The sequence below is a fragment of the Salvelinus namaycush genome, chromosome 8 (genome assembly GCF_016432855.1).
Source record: "Salvelinus namaycush isolate Seneca chromosome 8, SaNama_1.0, whole genome shotgun sequence".
Taxonomy (NCBI): Eukaryota; Metazoa; Chordata; class Actinopteri; order Salmoniformes; family Salmonidae; genus Salvelinus; species Salvelinus namaycush.
The window spans coordinates 5445588-5464967 of NC_052314.1; the positions used below are offsets into that span (position 1 = coordinate 5445588).

The following is a 19380-nucleotide window of genomic DNA, read 5'->3' on the forward strand; positions in this document are numbered from 1 at the left end:
ATGTACAGTGGGGCAAAAAAGTATTTAGTCAGCCACCAATTGTGCAAATTCTCCCACTTAAAAAGATGAGAGAGGCCTGTAATTTTCATCATTGGTACACTTCAACTATGACAGACAAAGTGAGAAAACAAAATCCAGAAAATCACATTGTAGGATTTTTTATGAATTTATTTGCAAATTATGGTGGAAAATAAGTATTTGGTCAATAACAAAAGTTTATCTCAATACTTTGTTATATACCCTTTGTTGGCAATGACAGAGGTCAAACGTTTTCTGTAAGTCTTCACAAGGTTTTCACACACTGTTGCTGGTATTTTGGCCCATTCCTCCATGCAGATCTCCTCTAGAGCAGTGATATTTTGGGGCTGTTGCTGGGCAACACAGACTTTCAACTCCCTCCAAAGATTTTCTATGGGGTTGAGATCTGTAGACTGGCTAGGCCACTCCAGGACCTTGAAATGCTTCTTACGAAGCCACTCCTTCGTTGCCCGGGCGGTGTGTTTGGGATCATTGTCATGCTGAAAGACCCAGCCACATTTCATCTGCAATGCCCTTGCTGATGGAAGGAGGTTTTCACTCAAAATCTCACGATACATGGCCCATTCATTCTTTCCTTTACACGGATCAGTCGTCCTGGTCCCTTTGCAGAAAAACAGCCCCAAAGCATGATGTTTCCACCCCCATGATTCACAGTAGGTATGGTGTTCTTTGGATGCAACTCAGCATTCTTTGTCCTCCAAACACGACGAGTTGAGTTTTTACCAAAAAGTTATATTTTGGTTTCATCTGACCATATGACATTCTCCCAATCTTCTTCTGGATCATCCAAATGCTCTCTAGACGGGCCTGGACATGTACTGGCTTAAGCAGGGGGACACGTCTGGCACTGCAGGATTTGAGTCCCTGGCGGCGTAGTGTGTTACTGATGGTAGGCTTTGTTACTTTGGTCCCAGCTCTCTGCAGGTCATTCACTAGGTCCCCCCGTGTGGTTCTGGGATTTTTGCTCACCGTTCTTGTGATCATTTTGACCCCACAGGGTGAGATCTTGCGTGGAGCCCCAGATCGAGGGAGATTATCAGTGGTCTTGTATGTCTTCCATTTCCTAATAATTGCTCCCACAGTTGATTTCTTCAAACCAAGCTGCTTACCTATTGCAGATTCAGTCTTCCCAGCCTGTTGCAGGTCTACAATTTTGTTTCTGGTGTCCTTTGACAGCTCTTTGGTCTTGGCCATAGTGGAGTTTGGAGTGTGACTGTTTGAGGTTGTGGACAGGTGTCTTTTATACTGATAACAAGTTCAAACAGGTGCCATTAATACAGGTAACGAGTGGAGGACAGAGGAGCCTCTTAAAGAAGAAGTTACAGGTCTGTGAGAGCCAGAAATCTTGCTTGTTTGTAGGTGACCAAATACTTATTTTCCACCATAATTTGCAAATAAATTCATTAAAAATCCTACAATGTGATTTTCTGGATTTTTCTTTCTCATTTTGTCTGTCATAGTTGAAGTGTACCTATGATGAAAATTACAGGCCTCTCTCATCTTTTTAAGTGGGAGAACTTTCACAATTGGTGGCTGACTAAATACTTTTTTGCCCCACTGTATGCCTTCAGTGTATATCAGTCCATTAACCCTTCACCCTGCGGCCTCACCTTGACCTGCTTGGTGAGCTGTATGACCTTTGAACCCTCACCTTGACAATGCTTTTACGCTCAGCCCTCACTCTCAACATTGATGGTTGCCTCATTAAACCAAAACATGGTTGTTAAAAACCTTGGTGTTACCTTTGACCCCGGCCTAACTGTTGACAACCACACACCACCCACAAGTATATTACTCGCTAACGTTCAGTCCCTAGTTAACAAAGTCGACGAAATTAGGGCAAGAGTTGCTTTCCAAAGAGATATCCAGGATTGTAACATACTCTGTTTCACGGAGACATGGCTAGTGAACAGCATCAATGTAACAGCTTTGCTTCTGTCCCTCTCCTCGCCCCTACCTGGGCTCAAACCAGGGACCCTCTGCACACATCAACAACTGCCTCCCACGAAGCATCGTTACCCATCGCTCAACAAAAGCCGCGGCCCTTGCAGAGCAAGAGGAACAACTACTTCAAGGTCTCAGAGCGAGTGACGTCACCGATTGAAACGCTATTAGTGAACACCCCGCTAATTAGCTATCCATTTGACACCAGTTACACGGGGGGTGTATGCTTCATGATTAACGACTCATGGTGTAATTGTAACAACATACACAAACTCAAGTCCTTTTGTTCACCTGACCTTGAATTCCTCACAATCAAATGCTGACCATATTATCTCCCAAGAGAACTCTCCTCGGTTATCGTCACAGCCGTGTATATCCCCCAGCAAGCGGATACCAAGACGGCCATCAAGGAACTTCACTGGACTTTATGCAAACTGGAAACCATATATCCTGAGGCTGCATTTATTGTAGGTGGGGATTTTAACAAAGCTAATCTGAGAACAAGGCTACCTAAATTCGATCAGCATATCGATTGCAGTACACGAGAGAGTAACACACTCGACCACTGCTACTCTAACTTCCGTGATGCATACAAGGCCCTCCCCTGCCCTCCTTTTGGCAAATCTGACCATGACTCCATCTTGTTGCTCCCCTCCTATAGGCAGAAACTAAAACAGGAAGGTCTATCCAATGCTGGTCTGACCAATCGGATTCCACGCTTCAAGATTGATTCGATCACGTGGACTGGGATATGTTCCGTGTAGCCTCAGACAATAACATTGACCTATACAGTACGCTGACTCGGTGAGCGAGTTTATAAGGAAGTGTATAGGAGATGTTGTACCCACTGTGACTACTAAAACCTTCCTTAACCAGAAACCGTGGATTGATGGCAACATTCGCGCAAAACTGAAAGCACTTACCACCGCATTTAATCATGGCAAGGCGACTGGAAACATGACTGTATACAAACAGTGTAGTTGTTCCCTCTGTAAGGCAATCAAACAAGTAAAGCGTCAGTATATAGACAAAGTGGAGTCGCAATTCAACGGCTCAAACATGAGACGTATGTGGCAGGGTCTACAGATAATCACGGATTACAAAAAGAAAACCAGACCCGTCGCAGACATCGACGTCTTGCTCCCAGACAAATGAAATAACTTCTTTGCGCGCTTTGAGGACAATAGAGTGCCAACGACACGGCCCGCTACCAAAGACTTTGGGCTCTCCTTCTCTGTGGCCGACGTGAGTAAAACATTTAAACGTGTTAACCCTCGCAAGGCTGCCGGCCCAGACGGCATCCCCAGCCGCGTCCTCAAAGCATGCGCAGACCAGCTGGCTGGTGTGTTTACGGACATATTCAATCAATCCCTATCCCAGTCTGCTGTTCTCACATGCTTCAAGATGGCCACCATTGTTCCTGTTCCCAAGAAAGCTAAGGTAACTGAACTAAATGACTATCGCCCCGTAGCACTCACTTCTGTCATCATGAAGTGCTTTGAGAGACTAGTCAAGGATCATTTCACCTCCATCCTACCTGTTACCCTAGACCCACTCCAATTTGCTTACCGCCCCAATAGGTCCACAGATGATGCAATTGCCATCACACTGCACACTGCCCTATCCCATCTATATATATTTTATACTTATATATTCTCATCCCATTCCTTTACTAGATTGTGTGTATTAGGTTTTGTTGTGGAATTTGTTAGATATTTGGTTTTGTTGTGGAATTGTTAGATATTACCTGTTAAATACTGCTGCACTGTCGGATCTAGAAGCATAAGCATTTCGCTACACTCGCAATAACATCTGCTAAAAATGTGTATTTGACTAATTAAATTTGATTTGATTTGGCTGCTCAGTCTCTACTATTAGAAGCCTACATCTTGTACAAAACACTGCAGCTGGAATTTTAACCAACACAAGGCATGAGCACATCACTCCAACTTTATCTGCACTACACTGGCTGTCTGTAAAGTATCGGTCTGATTTTTATATCTTACTATGAACTTTTAAGGCACTGCATGGCCATGCCCTTGCTCGTGAGGGCACTCCGCTCCCAAGGAGCCGGTCTGCTTACGGTTCCAGAACCAACACCTCAGTAGTGGAACGGCCCTGTCAGGTAGGAGGGACAGACTCAATTCGAGGTTTTTAAATCACTTTTAGTCGGGATTTTAATAAGTGATTGTTTCGATTTCTATCTTTTTTCATCATTGTTTTAATGTCAGTGTGTTGCGATTCTAAATGCACTTTATATCAAGTTTGATTTGATTTGAACCTTTACCCTTACCTTGACATGCTTGGTAAGCTGTATGACCTTTGAACCCTTACTGTGACGTGCTTGGTGAGCTGTATGACCTATGAAGCCATACTGGACTGGTGCTGACCTGAACCAAGCTGTATGACCTTTGAACCCTCACCTTGACATACTTGGAAAGCTGCACAACCTTTGAACTCTCACCGTGACGTGCTTGGTGAGCTGTATGACCTATGAACCCTTACCTTGACGTGCTTGGTAAGCTGCATGACCTTTGAACCCTCACCTTGACATGCTTGGTAAACTGTATGACCTTTGAACCCTTACCTTGACATGCATGGTAAGCTGTATGACCTTTGAACCCTTACCTTGACATGCTTGGAAAGCTGTACGACCTTTGAACCCTCACCTTGACGTGCTTGGAAAGCTGTATGACCTTTGAACCCTTACCGTGACGTGCTTGGTAAGCTGTATGACCTATGAAGCCACACTGGGCTGGTGCTGACCTGAACCATACTGTACTGGACTTGAACCATACTGGACTGGTGCTGACCTGAACCAAGCTGTATGACCTTTGAACCCTTACCTTGACATGCTTGGAAAGCTGTATGACCTTTGAACCCTTACCATGACGTGCTTGGTAACCTGTATGACCTATGAAGCCTCACCTTGACATGATTGGTAAGCTGTATGACCTATGAACCCTCACTGTGACATGCTTGGTAAGCTGTATGACCTATGAACCCTCACCGTGACATGCATGGTGAGCTGTATGACCTATGAACCCTCACCTTCACATGCTTGGTAAGCTGTATGACCCATGAACCCTCACCTTGACGTGCTTGGTAAGCTGTATGACCCATGAACCCTCACCTTGACGTGCCTGGTGAGCTGTATGACCCATGAACCCTCACCTTGACGTGCCTGGTGAGCTGTATGACCTATGAACCCTCACCTTGACGTGCCTGGTGAGCTGTATGACCCATGAACCCTCACCTTGACGTGCTTGGTGAGCTGTATGACCCATGAACCCTCACCTTGACGTGCCTGGTGAGCTGTATGACCCATGAACCCTCACCTTGACGTGCCTGGTGAGCTGTATGACCTATGAACCCTCACCTTGACGTGCTTGGTGAGCTGTATGACCTATGAACCCTCACCTTGACGTGCTTGGTAAGCTGTATGACCCATGAACCCTCACCTTGACGTGCCTGGTAAGCTGTATGACCTATGAACCCTCACCTTGACGTGCTTGGTAAGCTGTATGACCTATGAACCCTCACCTTGACGTGCTTGGTAAGCTGTATGACCCATGAACCCTCACCTTGACGTGCTTGGTAAGCTGTATGACCTATGAACCCTCACCTTGACGTGCTTGGTAAGCTGTATGACCCATGAACCCTCACCTTGACGTGCTTGGTAAGCTGTATGACCTATGAACCCTCACCTTGACGTGCTTGGTAAGCTGTATGACCTGGTCCTGTAGATCAGTGTTGACCTGCGCCTCCTCCTCTGTCTGTCTCTGTAGGCCAACTCTCTCCTCCTTCAGCCTCCTGTTCTCCTCCCTCAGAACCTCCACCTCCTTCTCATGGTCCTCCTTCTGCAGCTTCACCTCCTTCTCATGGTCCTCCTTCTGCAGCTTCACCTCCTTCTCATGGTCCTCCTTCTGCAGGTCAAGGTTGTTCTCTGCAATCCTGAGAAACAAAACTAGATCAATCCTGTGCCCATTTCACACTATTGTGCCAACCTCAACCATACTGTACTGGACCTGAACCACACTGTACTGGACCTGAACCATACTGGACTGGTGCTGATCTGAACCATACTGGACTGGACCTGAACCACACTGGACTGGTGCTGACCTGAACCATACTGGACTGGACCTGAACCATACTGTACTGGACCTGAACCACACTGTACTGGTGCTGACCTGAACCACACTGGACTCGTGCTGACCTGAACCATACTGGACTGGTGCTGACCTGAACCACACTGGACTGAACCTGAACCATACTGTACTGGACCTGAACCATACTGTACTGGACCTGAACCACACTGGACTGGTGCTGACCTGAACCATACTGTACTGGATCTGAACCACACTGGACTGGACCTGAACCACACTGGACTGGTGCTGACCTGAACCATACTGTACTGGTGCTGACCTGAACCACACTGGACTGGACCTGAACCATACTGGACTGGACCTGAACCATACTGTACTGGACCTGAACCATATTGTACTGGACCTGAACCATACTGGACTGGACCTGAACCAGACTGGACTGGTGCTGACCTGAACCATACTGGACTGGTGCTGACCTGAACCACACTGGACTGGACCTGAACCACACTGGACTGGTGCTGACCTGAACCATACTGTACTGGTGCTGACCTGAACCACACTGGACTGGACCTGAACCATACTGGACTGAACCTGAACCATACTGTACTGGACCTGAACCATACTGGACTGGACCTGAACCACACTGGACTGGTGCTGACCTGAACCATACTGTACTGGACCTGAACCATACTGTACTGGTGCTGACCTGAACCATACTGTACTGGTGCTGACCTGAACCACACTGGACTGGACCTGAACCATACTGGACTGGACCTGAACCATACTGTACTGGATCTGAACCATACTGTACTGGACCTGAACCATACTGGACTGGACCTGAACCACACTGGACTGGTGCTGACCTGGACCATAATGGACTGGTGCTGACCTGAACCACACTGGACTGGTGCTGACCTGAACCACACTGGACTGGTGCTGACCTGAACCACACTGTACTGGACCTGACCACACTGGACTGGTGCCGACCTGAACCACACTGGACTGGTGCTGACCTGAACTATACTGGACTGGTGCTGACCTGAACCATACTGGACTGGACCTGAACCATACTGTACTGGACCTGACCACACTGGACTGGTGCTGACCTGAACCATACTGGACTGGTGCTGACCTGAACCATACTGGACTGGTGCTGACCTGAACCACACTGGACTGGTGCTGACCTGAACCACACTGGACTGGACCTGAACCATACTGTACTGGACCTGACCACACTAGACTGGTGCTGACCTGAACCATACTGTACTGGACCTGAACCACACTGTACTGGTGCTGACCTGAACCATACTGGACTGGACCTGAACCACACTGGACTGGACCTGACCACACTGGACTGGACCTGACCACACTGGACTGGTGCTGACCTGAACCATACTGTACTGGACCTGAACTATACTGTACTGGTGCTGACCTGAACCATACTGTACTGGACCTGAACCATACTGTACTGGACCTGAACCATACTGGACTGGTACTGATCTGAACCATACTGTACTGGACCTGAACTATACTGTACTGGACCTGAACCATACTGTACTGGACCTGAACCATACTGTACTGGACCTGAACCACACTGTACTGGACCTGAACCATACTGGACTGGTGCTGAACCATACTGTACTGGACCTGAACCATACTGTACTGGTGCTGACCTGAACCACACTGGACTGGACCTGAACCATACTGTACTGGACCTGAACCACACTGTACTGGACCTGAACCACACTGGACTGGTGCTGACCTGGACCATACTGGACTGGTGCTGACCTGAACCACACTGGACTGGTGCTGACCTGAACCACACTGGACTGGTGCTGACCTGAACCACACTGTACTGGACCTGACCACGCTGGACTGGTGCCGACCTGAACCACACTGGACTGGTGCTGACCTGAACTATACTGGACTGGTGCTGACCTGAACCATACTGGACTGGACTTGAACCATACTGTACTGGACCTGACCCCACTGGACTGGTGCTGACCTGAACCATACTGGACTGGTGCTGACCTGAACTATACTGGACTGGTGCTGACCTGAACCATACTGGACTGGTGCTGACCTGAACCACACTGGACTGGTGCTGACCTGAACCACACTGGACTGGACCTGAACCATACTGTACTGGACCTGACCACACTGGACTGGTGCTGACCTGAACCATACTGTACTGGACCTGAACCACACTGTACTGGTGCTGACCTGAACCATACTGGACTGGACCTGAACCACACTGGACTGGACCTGACCACACTGGACTGGACCTGACCACACTGGACTGGTGCTGACCTGAACCATACTGTACTGGACCTGAACTATACTGTACTGGTGCTGACCTGAACCATACTGTACTGGACCTGAACCATACTGTACTGGACCTGAACCATACTGGACTGGTACTGATCTGAACCATACTGGACCTGAACTATACTGTACTGGACCTGAACCATACTGTACTGGACCTGAACCATACTGTACTGGACCTGAACCACACTGTACTGGACCTGAACCATACTGGACTGGTGCTGAACCATACTGTACTGGACCTGTACCATACTGTACTGGTGCTGACCTGAACCACACTGGACTGGACCTGAACCATACTGTACTGGACCTGAACCACACTGTACTGGACCTGAACCACACTGGACTGCTGCTGACTGTACTGGCTCAGATAGTCCCCTTCACATTGTTCTGACCAGAACTGGTCCTGCTACTATGGTGGATGTGTAACCAGGTAGGCACAGTACAGCTTGGCTTGGTTTAGTCTGAAAAAAGTAGAGGTACATGAAGCAACTCTTACTTCCTCAATCTTTCTACTCGTTCCAAATCTTCTTTCAGAGTTGTCTTGATTTGATCGAAGTCGTCTGGAAGTGAAAGAAGTGAATCACAGTGTAAAATGATTGACCATATACTGTATGTCAGTGCAATCCTGATCTAAACCACAGACCACACTTTTATGAGGTTTAAAAAGAGGATAGAACAAACTGAGCCATCATTTCCTCTCTAAACAATCTGAGCCATCATTTCCTCTCTAAACAATCTGAGCCATCATGTCCTCTCTAAACAATCTGAGCCATCATTTCCTCTCTAAACAATCTGAGCCATCATTTCCTCTCTAAACAATCTGAGCCATCATTTCCTCTCTAAACAATCTGAGCCATCATGTCCTCTCTAAACAATCTGAGCCATCATGTCCTCCCTCTTACCTTTCATCTCTGTTGCTGAATCTGCACACTTTTTTTCCAAGTTCTGCTTTTCAACGATTAATTTGTCTTTTTCCTCTTGAAGCTGAGCTATCGTCTTCGTGGCATCCTCCTTGCTCTTCTTCTCTCGCTCCTCTAGCGAAGCCTTCTCAGTGGCTGATTTCCCCAGCTGGGCCTCCAGACAGCGCAGCTTGTCTAGACCTTGGGCGTGAGCACCGGCCAGACCTGTCAGCCTCTCCAACAGCCCACGGTTCTCTTTGGCCTGGCGAGACATACAGCAGGGCATCAATCAAACATAGGTCAGTACTGGGTCATGTCCATAAGGGCACTCAAGAGAAAACGTTTCAAAACATTTTGAAATGAAAAAACGTAATTTGTGTTTTTGATTGGACTCCGTGTTTGTTTCACACCCTTTCGAAGCATTTTCTTCTTTTGTACCTACAGAACACAACCCTGGTCTAGGGGACGTTCAGAACACAACCCTGGTCTAGGGGACGTTCAGAACACAACCCTGGTCTAGGGGACGTTCAGAACACAACCCTGGTCTAGGGGACGTTCAGAACACAACCCTGGTCTAGGGGACGTTCAGAACACAACCCTGGTCTAGGGGACGTTCAGAACACAACCCTGGTCTAGGGGACGTTCAGAACACAACCCTGGTCTAGGGGACGTTCAGAACACAACCCTGGTCTAGGGGACGTTCAGAACACAACCCTGGTCTAGGGGACGTTCAGAACACAACCCTGGTCTAGGGGACGTTCAGAACACAACCCTGGTCTAGGGGACGTTCAGAACACAACCCTGGTCTAGGGGACGTTCAGTCAGTACCAGTGTCGGCGACATTTTTACCTGATCTTCCAGTTTCTTCCTGAGCTGCTGGCACCTGTAGGAGAGCTGTACATTGTGTACCAGGCGGCGCAGGCTCTGGAAGCGTCTCCTGGCGAGCCACGCCCGGGCATACTTCTGTAAGATTATTGCTTTCTGCACCTCCACCATCTGAGAGGTGTTACACACACACAAATACACAGACGCACACATACAACACCTAATAAATGTTTGTAGATTGAAACAGCCATATAAAATCATTTGAGATTAAGGCACAATACCTTTTTGTAGCGTTTCCTGGCGATCCAGCCTCTAGTGAAGGCTTGGATGATGATAGAGGAGAAACGGACCATTCTATAGATCTGTCGGGTCAGATAACTTCTCCAGTACCTCTGAATGACCACAGCAGCCCAGCCCTGCTTCAACGCTGCAGCCGTCACCGTTTTACTGGAGAGACAGAGAGACGATCGAGATCATTCCTATACTGATCCCAAAATTCCCAAGTGCTATAGGCATGATATGAAGCCGGCCTGTTTCTGTAGAGGAGGAAGACGAAGAGGAGGAAGAGGAGGGAAAGACAAAGTAAAAAAAGAACCACAACCACAACAACAACTACAGTTTATGCATAACAGCATGTGATAACTAAGGTGATGTAGTAGTACCTGCTGTAGTAGTACCTGTCGTAGTAGTACCTGTCGTAGTAGTACCTGCTGTAGTAGTACCTGCTGTAGTAGTACCTGCTGTAGTAGTACCTGTTGTAGTAGTACCTGCTGTAGTAGTACCTGTTGTAGTAGTACCTGCTGTAGTAGTACCTGTTGTAGTAGTACCTGTTGTAGTAGTACCTGTTGTAGTAGTCCCTGTCTGCTGTAGTAGTCCCTGTTGTAGAAGTACCTGTTGTAGTAGTACCTGCTGTAGTAGTACCTGTCTGCTGTAGTAGTCCCTGTCTGCTGGAGTAGTACCTGTTGTAGAAGTACCTGTTGTAGTAGTACCTGCTGTAGTAGTACCTGTCTGCTGTAGTAGTCCCTGTCTGCTGGAGTAGTCCCTGTTGTAGAAGTACCTGTTGTAGTAGTACCTGCTGTAGTAGTACCTGTCTGCTGTAGTAGTCCCTGTCTGCTGGAGTAGTACCTGTTGTAGAAGTACCTGTTGTAGAAGTACCTGTTGTAGTAGTACCTGCTGTAGTAGTACCTGTCTGCTGTAGTAGTCCCTGTCTGCTGGAGTAGTCCCTGTTGTAGAAGTACCTGTTGTAGTAGTACCTGTTGTAGTAGTACCTGTTGTAGAAGTACCTGTCTGCTGTAGTAGTACCTGTTGTAGTAGTACCTGTTGTAGAAGTACCTGTCTGCTGGAGTAGTACCTGTTGTAGAAGTACCTGTTGTAATAGTACCTGTTGTAGTAGTACCTGTCTGCTGTAGTAGTACCTGTTGTAGTAGTACCTGTTGTAGAAGTACCTGTTGTAGTAGTAGTGCCTGTTGTAGAAGTACCTGTCGTAGTAGTATCTGCTGTAGTAGTAGTGCCTGTTGTAGAAGTACCTGTCGTAGTAGTACCTGCTGTAGTAGTACCTGCTGTAGTAGTACCTGCTGTAGTAGTACCTGATGTAGTAGTACCTGCTGTAGTAGTCCCTGTCTGCTGTAGTAGTACCTGATGTAGTAGTACCTGTTGTAGTAGTCCCTGTCTGCTGTAGTAGTACCTGCTGTAGTAGTACCTGATGTAGTAGTACCTGCTGTAGTAGTCCCTGTCTGCTGTAGTAGTACCTGCTGCAGTAGTAACTGGTGTAGTAGTCCCTGTCTGTTGTAGTAGTAACTGGTGTAGTAGTCCCTGTCTGTTGTAGTAGTACCTGCTGTAGTAGTACCTGATGTAGTAGTACCTGTTGTAGTAGTACCTGTTGTAGTAGTACCTGTCTGCTGTAGTAGTACCTGCTGTAGTAATACCTACTGTAGTAGTACCTGTTTGCTGTAGTAGTACCTGCTGTAGTAGTACCTGTCTGCTGTAGTAGTACCTGTCTGATGTAGTAGTACCTGCTGTAGTAGTACCTGCTGTATTAGTACCTGTCTGCTGTAGTAGTACCTGTCTGATGTAGTAGTACCTGTCTGCTGTAGTAGTACCTGTCTGCTGTAGTAATACCTGCTGTAGTAGTACCTGTTTGCTGTAGTAGAACCTGCTGTAGTAGTACCTTTCTGTTGTAGTAGTACCTGTCTGCTGTAGTAGTACCTGCTGTAGTAGTACCTGTTGTAGTAGTGCCTGCTGTAGTAGTACCTTTCTGTTGTAGTAGTACCTGTCTGCTGTAGTAGTACCTGCTGTAGTAGTACCTGTTGTAGTAGTACCTGTTGTAGTAGTACCTGTCTGCTGTAGTAGTACCTGCTGTAGTAGCACCTGTTTGCTGTAATAGTATCTGCTGTAGTAGTACCTGCTGTAGTAGTACCTGTCTGCTGTAGTAGTACCTGCCTGCCGTAGTAGATGTACATTCCCACTCACCATATCTGCCGCTGTCCACGGACGTACTGTTGGAGGACGATAGCCGCCTCCCTCATGCGAAGGAACTTCCTCCTGTGGCTCCACCCCCTCACGTGCTTCTGGATGGTCAGACATGCCTTTCGGAGACGGTCCAATCGAAGCTTCTCCAGGTAGGCCACCTGACCCGCTCGGAAGAAGATCTTGGTCCGGCCAAACTTGTTCTGGTCTGAGTCCTGGAGGGTAGGTGGGTGACATCAGACAAGAGCCCATATCAGTACAGATCAACCTAGTTATGAACACCACAGATAAACCTGGTTATAAACACCACAGATCAACCTGGTTATAAACACCACAGATCAACCTGGTTACGAACACCACAGATCAACCTGGTTATAAACACCACAGATCAACCTGGTTACGAACACCACAGATCAACCTGGTTACGAACACCACAGATCAACCTGGTTACGAACACCACAGATCAACCTGGTTATGAACACCACAGATCAACCTGGTTATAAACACCACAGATCAACCTGGTTATAAACACCACAGATCAACCTGGTTATAAACACCACAGATCAACCTGGTTATAAACACCACAGATCAACCTGGTTATAAACACCACAGATCAACCTGGTTATAAACACCACAGATCAACCTGGTTATAAATACCACAGATCAACCTGGTTATAAACACCACAGATCAACCTGGTTATAAACACCACAGATCAACCTGGTTATAAACACCACAGATCAACCTGGTTATGAACACCACAGATCAACCTGGTTATAAACACCAACAGATCAACCTGGTTATAAACACCACAGATCAACCTGGTTATAAACACCACAGATCAACCTGGTTATAAACACCACAGATCAACCTGGTTATGAACACCACAGATCAACCTGGTTATGAACACCACAGATCAACCTGGTTATAAACACCAACAGATCAACCTGGTTATGAACACCACAGATCAACCTGGTTATGAACACCACAGATCAACCTGGTTATAAACACCACAGATCAACCTGGTTATAAACACCACAGATCAACCTGGTTATAAACACCACAGATCAACCTGGTTATAAACACCACAGATCAACCTGGTTATGAACACCACAGATCAACCTGGTTATAAACACCACAGATCAACCTGGCTATAAACACCACAGATCAACCTGGTTATGAACACCACAGATCAACCTGGTTATGAACACCACAGATCAACCTGGTTATGAACACCACAGATCAACCTGGTTATGAACACCACAGATCAACCTGGTTATAAACACCACAGATCAACCTGGTTACAAACACCACAGATCAACCTGGTTATAAACACCACAGATCAACCTGGTTATGAACACCACAGATCAACCTGGTTATAAACACCAACAGATCAACCTGGTTATAAACACCAACAGATCAACCTGGTTATGAACACCACAGATCAACCTGGTTATGAACACCACAGATCAACCTGGTTATGAACACCACAGATCAACCTGGTTATGAACACCACAGATCAACCTGGTTATAAACACCAACAGATCAACCTGGTTATAAACACCACAGATCAACCTGGTTATGAACACCACAGATCAACCTGGTTATGAACACCACAGATCAACCTGGTTATAAACACCACAGATCAACCTGGTTATGAACACCACAGATCAACCTGGTTATGAACACCACAGATCAACCTGGTTATAAACACCACAGATCAACCTGGTTATGAACACCACAGATCAACCTGGTTATAAACACCACAGATCAACCTGGTTATGAACACCACAGATCAACCTGGTTATGAACACCACAGATCAACCAGGTTATGAACACCACAGATCAACCTGGTTATGAACACCACAGATCAACCTGGTTATAAACACCACAGATCAACCTGGTTATAAACACCACAGATCAACCTGGTTATAAACACCACAGATCAACCTGGTTATGAACACCACAGATCAACCTGGTTATGAACACCACAGATCAACCTGGTTATAAACACCACAGATCAACCTGGTTATAAACACCACAGATCAACCTGGTTATAAACACCACAGATCAACCTGGTTATAAACACCACAGATCAACCTGGTTACGAACACCACAGATCAACCTGGTTACGAACACCACAGATCAACCTGGTTACGAACACCACAGATCAACCTGGTTACAAACACCACAGATCAACCTGGTTATAAACACCACAGATCAACCTGGTTATAAACACCACAGATCAACATGGTTATAAACACCACAGATCAACCTGGTTATAAACACCACAGATCAACCTAGTTATGAACACCACAGATCAACCTGGTTATAAACACCACAGATCAACCTGGTTATGAACACCACAGTTCAACCTGGTTATAAACACTACATATCAACCTGGTTATAAACACCACAGATCAACCTGGTTATAAACACCAACAGATCAACCTGGTTATAAACACCACAGAACAATCTGGTTATAAACACCACAGATCAACCTGGTTATGAACACCAACAGATCAACCTGGTTATAAACACCACAGATCAACCTGGTTATGAACACCACAGATCAACCTGGTTATAAACACCACAGATCAACCTGTATATGAACACCACAGATCAACCTGGTTATGAACACCACAGATCAACATGGTTATAAACACCACAGAACAATCTGGTTATAAACACCACAGATCAACCTGGTTATAAACACCAACAGATCAACCTGGTTATGAACACCACAGATCAACCTGGTTACGAACACCACAGATCAACCTGGTTATAAACACCAACAGATCAACCTGGTTATAAACACCACAGATCAACCTGGTTATGAACACCACAGATCAACCTGGTTATAAACACCACAGATCAACCTGTATATGAACACCACAGATCAACCTGGTTATGAACACCACAGATCAACCTGGTTATAAACACCACAGAACAACCTGGTTATAAATACCACAGATCAACCTGGTTATAAACACCAACAGATCAACCTGGTTATGAACACCACAGATCAACCTGGTTATAAACACCAACATCATCAAATTCAGCTCAACACCCCTGGAGGAGTTTAGGAGTTATGTGCCTTACTTATTAGTCCACAAACTTTTCCATTGCCGGCTCATTCAATCCCAACCAGATGTTCCCCTGTCGGACTGGAATTTGAACCAGCTACACACCGGCTAACACCCTCACCTGAATTAGCCTCTGCAGCACTGTCTTACAGGCCAGTTTCTTGTGGTTGAGGCCCAGCTCCTCTTGACTCATCAGTATACTGTACCGGCTGTAGAACTCTATGTACGTCCACCTGACAATCAAAAACAGTAAGTGAATACAAGGTTTAGCTTGTAGGGACGATTTCCTGGACACGGATAAAAGCCCAGTCCCGGAATACAAAATGTAATGATCTATGAAACATTTAGTCCAGGAATTATTCATCTGTATCCGGGAAACTGGCCCGTAGAGTTGTGTTATTGTTGAAGTCGAGTTGTGTTATTGTTGAAGTATGGAAGTGTGGATGCTGGTCAGGAACACCTGGAAGGGTAGCTCTGAGCGCTGATGTGAATGGTCTCCAGGACTCCACACGCCCTCAGCTGCTGGACCACCCGCTTGGAGTCATACCTGACGAGACATAATGACACACTCAGGGTTATTAATATCCAGGTCAGCTGCTTGGAGTCATACTTGACGATACATAATGACACACTCAGGGTTATTAATATCCAGGTCCTCAGCTGCTTGGAGTCATACCTGACGAGACATAATGACACACTCAGGGTTATTAATATCCAGGTCCTCAGCTGCTTGGAGTCATACCTGACGAGACATAATGACACACTCAGGGTTATTAATATCCAGGTCCTCAGCTGCTTGGAGTCATACCTGACGAGACATAATGACACACTCAGGGTTATTAATATCCAGGTCCTCAGCTGCTTGGAGTCATACCTGACGAGACATAATGAAAGACTCAGTGTTATTAATATCCAGGTCCTCAGCTGCTTGGAGTCATACCTGACGAGACATAATGACACACTCAGTGTTATTAATATCCAGGTCCTCAGCTGCTTGGAGTCATACCTGACGATACATAATGACACACTCAGTGTTATTAATATCCAGGTCCTCAGCTGCTTGGAGTCATAGCTGACGATACATAATGAAACACTCAGGGTTATTAAAATGGCTGAATGCATAACTAATATCCAGGTCCAGGATGACACAAAGTGGAAACTTCAGAAGGAACTGTAACTGTAACATACATTAAGGTCCATGTTACACATTTAGCAAGATATGCTGGTTGATTACTTACTCAAACGGCATCTTTTCCTCGTTGGGCTTGATGCAGCGTACGTAGTGAGGGGTGGTGGCGTTCAGAGTCTCCATCAGCAGGTACAGAGAACTGCTGAACTACACAAGTGTCAGGGAGGGAGAGAGATGGAAGGAAAGACAGGGGGAGGGAGGGAGGGAGGGAGGGAGGGAGGGAGGGAGGGAGGGAGGGAGGGAGGGAGGGAGGGAGGGAGGGAGGGAGGGAGGGAGGGAGGGAGGGAGGGAGGGAGATGGAAGGAAAGACAGGGAGGGAGAGAGAGAGAGAGAGAGAGAGAGAGAGAGAGAGGGAGGGAGGGAGGGAGGGAGAGGGATGGAATGAAAGACAGGGAGGGAGAGAGAGAGATAGAGAGGGAGGGAGGGAGGGAGGGAGGGAGGGAGGGAGGGAGGGAGGGAGGGAGGGAGGGAGGGAGGGAGGGAGGGAGGTGGAAGGAAAGACAGGGAGGGAGAGAGAGAGATAGAGACGGGGGCGGGGGAGAGGGAGGGAGGGAGGGAGAGAGATGGAAGGAAAGACAGGGAGAGAGAGAAAGGGAGGGAGGGAGGGAGGGAGGGAGGGAGGGAGGGAGGGAGGGAGGGAGGGAGGGAGGGAGATGGATGTACAGTCGATTGCAAATGGGGTACAGTCACTAACATAGTATCTAATCACTAATCTCTTAATTAACTATGTACCTCTTAGCTATGTAAACATGGTTGGTCCCCTACCTTCTCTCCCACAGTGGTCCTGTGGTTCTTATTGGCTGATTTCACCCGAGGCCGGGCAGGCCTCACTTTGATGCCTTTACTGCCCAACCCATCTGGCTCCACCTCCAGGAAGAAGTTGGCCAGGAGAGGAAACTGATAAGGTTCCGGAGGAGGAGGAGTCAAACATAACAGCCCAATATGGGTCAATCAAGGGAAAAAGAGGAAGCAGGATTTATGAAGATCACATCAAATTGTATGAAACATTTATGCAGAAATCCAGGTAATTCCAAAGGGTTCACATACATTTTCTTGCCACTGTATGTACACGTACTAAACAACAATATAAATGTACTAAGCATGCAACCGTGTGTTAATAAACACTATGGGAATGGAACAGCAAACAATACCTTACTGGTTCTCATGGTATCCACCAGCTCTTCATACAATGTGTCTCTGTTCTTCTCTAGAAAACCCCAGCATTGATATTCTACCTGTAACGGTACAAAACAGATTTCAAAGCAAAGCCACAGATTGTAGGTGTGTGTTGGTGAACAGGTGTACTAGACTGTTCAAATCAGTTATTAGAAAAATATATTTTCTTTACAAATTCCTGAAAATATAACTATGAACTATAAAAACATTATACATTGATGTAAAATCGAGAAGCAAGGTTGGGTTCTGTCACGTTCCTGACCTATTGTTCCTTTTTCTTTTATTTATTTAGTTGGTCAGGGCGTGAGTTGGGGTGGGTTGTCTATGTGTGTTTTTCTATGTTGGGGTTTTTGTGTTCGGCCTGGTATGATTCTCAATCAGAGGCAGCTGTAGATCGTTTGTCCCTGATTGAGAATCATACTAAGGCAGCCGGGGTTTCACGTGTGTTTTGTGGGTGGTTGTATCGCGTGTCTGTATTCGTTACCACACGGGACTGTTTGCGGTTTGTCACGTTTATTGTTTTGTATGTTAAGTGTTCATTCTATTTTCATTAAATAATCATGGACACAAACCACTCCGCGTATTGGTCTGATCCTTCTCGCCTCTCCTCCTCGTCCGAGGAGGAGGATTACGACGACCGTTACAGGTTCCATTGAATTCCATTGAAATGTAGTCAATTCGGGGAAATAAAACTGAAAATACAATTGCTTCCTGAAATGACTGAATTGAAATAGAATTCAGTCCAACCCTGCTGAGTTCCACAGTAATGCAAAGGTGCCTGTGACTGTGATTTTACCACAGTAACTCAAAGGTGCCTGTGACTGTGATTGTACCACAGTAACTCAAAGGTGCCTGTGACTGTGATTGTACCACAGTAAAACTCAAAGGTGCCTGTGACTGTGTATGTACCACATTAACTCAAAAGTGCCTGTGACTGTGATTGTACCACAGTAAAACTCAAAGGTACCTATGACTGTGATTGTACCTTGTCAGCAAAGTGTTGAATGATGAAGGCCTTGTTGGACATCCTGGGCTTCTCAAACAGAGGGTTGTCAGCCAGGTAGTTATACAGCTTCTGAAGCCAGTTCTGATCTGTACCCTGGGGGAACTGGAGCGAGAGAGACGGATTCCAATATACATGAACAGTGTTACAAATACATAACAACAGTCTGGTCTAGTGGTAGAGCTACCGACTCTGGAAAGCATAAAGTCTCTGGTGAAGGGAGTATGAGTGTGTGTGTGTGTGTGTGTGTGTGTGTGTGTGTGTGTGTGTGTGTGTGTGTGTGTGTGTGTGTGTGTGTGTGTGTGTGTGTGGTGTGAAACG

General features: G+C 46.5%; 1 protein-coding gene across 1 annotated transcript in view; it reads right to left on the bottom strand.

Annotated features, from left to right (window-relative positions):
• The window catches only part of LOC120051666 (unconventional myosin-Vc-like), a 38890-nt gene that overhangs the window by 9194 nt on the left and 10316 nt on the right, over positions 1 to 19380 (bottom strand). Inside the window, exons 13-23 of the mRNA XM_038998557.1 lie at positions 19042 to 19164; positions 18032 to 18115; positions 17646 to 17777; positions 16930 to 17027; positions 16152 to 16238; positions 15813 to 15924; positions 12611 to 12822; positions 10423 to 10588; positions 10166 to 10312; positions 9291 to 9578; positions 5691 to 5909 (exon numbers count right to left, since the gene is read on the bottom strand). Of these exons, the coding sequence (XP_038854485.1) occupies positions 5691 to 5909; positions 9291 to 9578; positions 10166 to 10312; positions 10423 to 10588; positions 12611 to 12822; positions 15813 to 15924; positions 16152 to 16238; positions 16930 to 17027; positions 17646 to 17777; positions 18032 to 18115; positions 19042 to 19164 (1668 nt within the window). The remainder of the gene's footprint in view (positions 1 to 5690; positions 5910 to 9290; positions 9579 to 10165; positions 10313 to 10422; positions 10589 to 12610; positions 12823 to 15812; positions 15925 to 16151; positions 16239 to 16929; positions 17028 to 17645; positions 17778 to 18031; positions 18116 to 19041; positions 19165 to 19380) is intronic.